At 45.3% G+C, this 7,353-nt stretch overlaps 1 protein-coding gene across 1 annotated transcript in view; it reads left to right on the forward strand.

Annotated features, from left to right (window-relative positions):
• The first annotated feature begins 7,206 nt into the window (after positions 1-7,206).
• Rsl24d1 (ribosomal L24 domain containing 1) overlaps positions 7,207-7,353 on the forward strand; it is an 8,232-nt gene continuing 8,085 nt past the window's right edge. Inside the window, exon 1 of the mRNA XM_021207530.2 lies at positions 7,207-7,350. Coding sequence (XP_021063189.1) covers positions 7,270-7,350 — 81 coding nt within the window. The 5' untranslated portion in view covers positions 7,207-7,269. The remainder of the gene's footprint in view (positions 7,351-7,353) is intronic.

The raw sequence follows: 7,353 nt of genomic DNA on the forward strand, positions 1-7,353 counted from the left end.
GTCCCCTGTAGCCCAGGCTATCTAGGATAGGGAGTAGGGGTTGTGATGGCCTCCTGTAGCCCAGGCTATCTAGGATAGGGAGTAGGGGTTGTGATGGTTCCCTGTAGTCCAGGCTATCTATTTTCCTACATAGTGAAAGATGACTTTGCACTTAGGGTTCTCTTGCCTCTGTCTCCTAATGCTGGAGTTTCAGTACACTCCAACATTAGCTTTCAGATTTCCTGTTTTACAAGGAAGACAGCAGCAGATATTGAATGAAATGGGTAAAGAAACCCAGATAGCTACTCTGTGGCTATTCATTCCAACCGGCCAGGGCTGGCTGTTCTGAGAGCAAAGGGAAGGGGCCAGGGTGGGGTGAGGAGGGATATATTGTATCTGCTGGATTATAGGGGATTGGGTACCTGGGAGGAAGGGAGCTTGTGAGTAGTCTGAGGGAGCCTAGAGGCTAGCATTGACCTTGATACCTGAACCGGTGCTACAGGCATATGTTAATGGAGCCTACAACCATCTGCCAGAGATAAGAAGAATGGCTCCTTTCGGGAAGGAGGAAATATATTCAAGCCCTGGAAGGAATTCTGGCTTTTGTCTAAATGTCTGATTCTGGGAAAAGGAGTTTCTTGACTATTTTGAAATGAAGGAACACTCTGCACTCACCGAAAAGGCCTATAACGAATGGGAGAGATGGCTCCTTGGTTAAGAGCACTGACTGCTCTTCCAGAGGTCCTGAGTTCAATTCCCAGAAACCACAAGGTGGCTCAAAACCATCTGTAAGGGGATATGATGCCCTCTTCTGAGGTGTCTGAAGGGAGCAATGGTAGTATACTCATATGCATAAAATAATAAAATAAATAAAATCTTTTAAAAAACATGTTTGAAAGGGAAACTGGGCTGCGTATCTTAAAAAAAAACAATAGGTCTAAAATGACTTTCAAAGAATATGGCAAGATGTGTGTATTAAACATACTTGGTTGGAAAAAACTCTAGAAGAGCAGGTAGGTACTCAACTGAGCTGTTTACAGATACTTTTATTTTTTGTGAGACATGGTCTTATAGCTCAGGCTCACCTGAGATTCACTACATAGCCAAGGATATTATTGAATTTCTGATCCTTCTGCCTCCACTGCTAAGTGCTGGGGTACAGGGGTGTGCCACTATCTCTAGTCTATGCAGTGCTGGAAACCAAACCCAAGGCTTTGCACATGCGTGGCAACACTTCAGGATATAACTGTTATGTCTCCAGCCCTAAAACTCTGACACAGAAAGCCACTAAGAAGCTCAGGCTAGACTAAAACAAAATCTTCCTGCCTCACTCACACCTCTACTCTCCCAGAATAATGGGATTATAGGCCTGAGCACTACGTCCAGTACATCTGAACTGAAAATGTTGAACTGAGTGGTTGTAGCAGATGCCTTTAATCTTAGCACTCGGGAGGCAGAGGCAGGTAGAGCTCTTAAGAGTTCAAGACCAGCCTGGTCTACAGAGTGAGTTCCAGGACAGCCAGGGCTGCACAGAGAAACCCTGTCTCAAACTAAAATTAATCCCAGCACTTGGGAGGCAGAGGCAGGTGGATTTCTGAGTTCGAGGCCAGCCTGGTCTACAGAGTGAGTTCCAAGATAGCCAGGGCTACACAGAGAAACCCTGTCTTGAAAAACCAAACCAAACCAAACCAAAACAAAAACCCTAAAATTAAAAAAAAAGACACCCAAAAAAAACCTTTAAATGTGATATTGTTTATATGTAATTTATATATTTGAAGAAATGTGTTAATTTTTAAACTTAGAGACTGGAGAGGTGGCTCAGCATGAACTGTTGCTACAGAGTTCACTCGCCAGCAACCACACTTGGGTGACTCACAATGGCCTATATCTCCAGTTCCAGGGAAGCCAATGCCGCCTTCTGGTCTCTGTAGGAACTGTACTCATGTGTGCACAAGTCCACACACAGATACATACACACTTCAAAATGTACAAATCTGGGGCTGGTGAGATGGCTCAGTGGGTAAGAGCACCCGACTGCTCTTCCGAAGGTCCAGAGTTCAAATCCCAGCAACCACATGGTGGCTCATAACCATCCGTAACAAGATCTGACTCCCTCTTCTGGAGTATCTGAAGATATCTACAGTGTACTTATAATAAATAAATCTTAAAAAAAAAAAAGAAATACAATGATCTTTTAAAAAAAAATGTACAAATCTTTCCAAAGAAATCACTGGCTAAAGATGACTCATGGTGATGATAGAACACCTGTCTGGCATGCACAGGGCTCTGGGTTCATCTCCAGCACTCAGAAATAGGCAAAGCAATGCATTTGGCACCATGCACAGTAGAGTTCAGCATCCTCCTTTGAAGTTTTTCACTGGATCAAGATTGTTGGCCTTCTTTACATTCTCAAGGCCATTCTCGTATTACCAATTTTACGGATACTTTTCATCATAGTGTTTCTGCACAACTTTTGAGTGGAATTGTGTTGAAGAATAAGCACTTTAAAATGTATTATAATACCAAACAGTCCTAAAAATGATTGATGTGAGAATTTATCATTTCCTCAAGCATTATGACAGCTACTTTCACTTATTTAGAATCAATGTTGCCAATTTGTTTTGTTCATTTGTATAGCTTTTCCATTGTCTTTTAAGCTCTACCTGCTTTTGATTACCAACCTTTGTCAAATGTGTATATCTGAGAGGGTACATTTACTTTCACTGTTAAATTAGATTTATTGGTCATCATTATTGCTATCTTTATAGATGAATCACTTTATCAAAATACATAGAGAATTGGTTGAAAGCCGGGCAAGGGTGGTGCATGCCTTTAATCCCAGCGCTCAGGAGGCAGAGGCAGGCGGATTTCTGAGTTCAAGGCCAGCCTGGTCTACAGAGCGAGTCCAGGACAGCCAGGGCTATACAGAGAAACCCTGTCTCGAAGAAAAAAAAAAGTTGGTTGAGATGACTCCGTAGGTAAGGGTGTCTGTTACCCAGGCTGAGGGCCTGAGTTCAATCTCTGGAACCCACAGGGGAAGGAGAGGAGAGAGAGCCAACTGCCATAGATGCATAGTCACATGCATGTGTATACAAAATTATATGTAATTGAGCGCAAGGTGTATCTATGAATGGCTTCCAAAAGAGAGGCATTCTAGTATTCATTACATTCTTGAAACTATATACATGCACATTTAATAGATCCATCTGCCTCTCTCTGCCTCCTGAGTTCTGGGATTAAAGGCATGGGCCACCACACTTTTCTTAGTGTACACACACACACACACACACACACACGACAAAAGAAAGGAAAATTGGGGGAGGGATGTATGTGTGTGTGTGTGTGTGCGCGTGCGCGCGCGCGCACGCACATGTGCTTGTGTGCATGCCCACAGTTTATCCTAGAGCCTGCTTTTCTACGTGCACATGTGCATACAGGTGCCTGTTGAGGCTAGAGATTACAATCTCTTGTAGCTGGAGTTAAACAGTTATGAGCCACATGAGCAGTGTATGTTTTTAACTGCTGAGATATCTCTCCAGCCCCAATATTTATTTAAAAGATGTATTTTCTGTATATGAGTACACTATTGCTCTTTTCAGACACACCAGCAGAGGGCATCGGATGCCATTGCAGATGGTTGTGAGCCACCATGTGGTTGCTGGGAATTGAACTCAGGACCTCTGGAAGAACAGTCAGTGCTCTTAACCACTGAGCCATCTCTCCAGCTCCCCAATATTTACTTTTGAATTCTATGAGAACGAGTGTTTTGCCTACGTGTATGTGTATGTACTAGGTTTGTAGCAGTGCTTGTGGGAGCCGGAGGACAGCTGCTCCTTGGAACTGGAGTTACAGGTGGTTGTTGGCTACCATGAGCTTCCTAGGAACCAACTCTATTTTCTTCACAACAAAAACTGCTCTTAAGCACAGAACTATCTCTCCAGTCTCATACACATTATTTTTAAATGATTTTAAAATTAAGCGATTTCTTCCCGCTTTTGCTCTGTTTATTTTTTCTCCCTCATTTTAATATTCATCCCTCCCCCACTTTTCCTCTCCTCTCTCTGTCAATGGAGTCTTGCCGTGTTGACACAGATGTCTATGCTGTCCATGTCTTATGTCGGTTTGATACAAGTTACCTCAGCTGAGAAAATGCCTGCAACAAACAGGCCTGTGGGTAAGCCTGTGGTGCTATTTCTTGATGGATGTGGAAGGGCCCAGCTTGCTTTGGGTGGGCTGGTGGTCCTGGATGCTCTAAGAATACAGGCTGGGCAAGCCAATAGGCTGCACCCCTCTGTGGCTTCTATATCAGTTCGTGCTCTGACTTCACTGACTTTGGGTTGTAAGTGGAAATAAACCCTTTGATCTCTCAGATTATTTTGGTCATGGCGTTTTATCACAGCACCAGAAACTCTAAGACAATGGCCTACAACTTCTGGATTCAAGCAATCCCCCTGTATCAGCTTATCCAAGTATCTAGGACTATAAACATGGCTGCATGTCCATTATATACAAATGTAGAAAACAGTTTACAAACTAAAGGGGGCTGTTAGAGATGGGAAATGTTTTAGTTATTTTCTATTGCCATGAGAAAACATATGAAAGCATCTAATTCAGACTCACGGTTTCAGAGGGTGAGTCCATGACTGCCTTGGCAGGGAGCATGGCAGTGGGCAGGCTGGCACTGGAGCAGCAGCTGAGAGCTTAAACCCAACCCATAAAGCACACATCAGAATGAACTAAGAAAAGTGTGTGGGCTTTTTGAAAGCTCAAAGCTGCCCCCGGTGGCACACTTCCCCCAGCAAGGCCACACCTCCTGGTCAGAAAGCTAGAACAGCCTATTTCCTTAGTTGCATGTTTGGAATCTGAGGCCCAAGGCATTGGCATTTTGGGTCTTCTGTTCAGTGAGGTCAACTCAGGAACAGAAGACTATAGTTTTGGGGTTTGAGGGTGTAGTTAGTGGTAGAGTACTTGCCTAGAATGCTCACGACCTTGGGTTTGGTCCTAGCACGCAGGAAAAGTGGTAATGTTTGATCAAGATGATACACAGGCCAGTCGGACAGGAGGGTAGGCAAGCCCGAAGAGCAGCTTTGTCTAGTAGAATGTGACACATGATACAGGGTATATGTCATTTCATTTTTCTGGTAGCCACAAAGTTCCCCCCCCCCTGCTTCCTATGACAGGGCTTCAATAAATAAATCTGGCTGACCTGAAACTTGCTACATAAACCAGGTTGGTATAGAACCCACAGAGGGTCCCCCCACAAGTCTGCCTTTGCATCCTGCATGCTGGTGTTAAAGACATTGCACTACCGGTCTTAACCAGAAGTTTAATGCTTTTCAAAACAGGGTTTCCCTGTGTAGCCCTGGCTGTTCTGGGCCTCTTGGAGATCCGCCCGCCTGCCTCCTGCGTGCTGGGACTAGGTGCACCACCCAGGAGTGGTATGTTTTACTTGAAATGTTGTGCCAGAATGTTCATGAATCCCAAAAACCCACCAAGGAGCCAATTCTGATGCAATGCATTAGGGTCTTTATTACAAGCCTGAGCTTGGGCCACACTGCCATCTCTGCAAGGAGAATGGGAGGGTGTAGCCCCGAAATCTTATGGGGACAAGGCTTTATAAGAAATTGTAAGCAAGTGAGGGGAATTTAGCCTGGCAAGTATCTAATTGAGTAACTATTGTATGACAACAGGTGGGTGCTCTGAAGCAAGACTCTAGACAATGGCAAATGGTCTGAAAGTACATTTGAAACATCAGACTAATCTTTGATTAACTGTTGCTAGGAAGTAGCTAGGGAGTGACTCTGGCCCAGGACAAGGTGTGGGGTCCTTCCTGGTTCTTGGGTGCAGCTTGGGTTCAGCTGTGGTCCAAGTCTCAGGCTTTTCTTTTAAGATGGAGGCTGGTCCCAAGATGGAGTAGGTTTGGCCTCTCAGAACATATTTTAAATATTCCAATATATGATCAGCAGGTAAATATTGAGCCAGTATGGTGGCACACCTCTATAATATCAGCATAGAGGCAGAAGTATCATGATTTCTAGGGAACCCTGGGCTATATATTGAGATGGAGACCTCAAAAACAGAATGAGGCACTGGAGAGATGACTTAGAGGCTAAGAACACTGGCTGTTCTTCCACTTCAGTTCAATCCTAGGATTCACATGGAGACTCACACCTATCTCTAACTCCAGTTCCCAGGACCCTATGCCATCTTCTGACATTGGCCAGCACAGCACACACACTGTGCACATACTAAACAAGTAAAACACATAAAATAATACGATTTTAAAAATAGCTAGGCATGGTAGTACACCCCCTCCCTTTAAAAAAATGTTATTTTTATTTTCATGTGCATTGGTGTTTTGCCTCCATGTTCTTTGGACCCAGGTCCTCTGGGAGAGCAGCCAGTGCTCATCACTCCAGCCCCCCTCCTTTATAATTTATTTTTATATGTGTAGGAAGTTTGGTTACATATATGTCAGTGTACTGTGTGTATGCCCAGTGCCTGTGGAGGCCAGAAGAGGGCATCAGATCCCCTGGAACTGGGGTTACAGATGGTTGTGAACTATCATGTGAGTTCTGGGAATCAAACCTGGGTCCTCTGGAAGAACAACGAGTGCTCTTAACCCTAGAGCCATCTCTCCAGCACCTGGTAGTACACCCCTTTAATCCCAGTACTGGGGAGGCAGAGGTAGGGAGATTTCTTATTAGATCGAGGCCAGCTTGGTTTACATAGCCAGTTCCAGATCACACAAAATCAGGATAAGTGATCTGTGATCAATCCCTGGGATCCACATGGTGAGAGGAAAGAACCAACTCGTCCAAGCTGTCCTGACTTTGAGTAGGTAGCTCTCTTAAGACCAGGGAGGAAGGTTCTAGTTGCGTACTCCTGCCAAGTACTTTGGGGGAAGACAAGCCTGGGGTAAAGCCGACTTTGGCCACAATCCGGTGTGGGGGAGCGGACCCGTGGCAAAGCACAAGCACCGCAATAACGCTACGAAATGAGTACACAGGGAAACATTCCGGAGCGCCCGTACTCTAGATCTCACAGAACCAAAAAGTCAAACTCGCCGATGCGGTCTATAGCCTCTGCGTCTGCGCGAGGCGCTGCTGCTGCTGCTGCTGCTGCGGCTGCGCACACGTGAGTCGGGAGGTGCCTTTACGTTCAGCTCACGCCTATTCTAAGATACCATTTCCGGGTCGGGTCAGGGACTCGCTTCCGGCGGCTAGGAAGTGACGCCCCACTTCCTCTCCAGCTCCGCGTCCGGAAAGTGGGTCCCACGCGGAGGTCAACATGAGGATCGAGAAGTGTTATTTCTGCTCCGGGCCGATCTACCCGGGCCACGGCATGATGTTCGTCCGCAACGACTGCAAGGTG

This window comes from Mus pahari, chromosome 10 (assembly GCF_900095145.1).
Source record: "Mus pahari chromosome 10, PAHARI_EIJ_v1.1, whole genome shotgun sequence".
Taxonomy (NCBI): domain Eukaryota; kingdom Metazoa; phylum Chordata; class Mammalia; order Rodentia; family Muridae; genus Mus; species Mus pahari.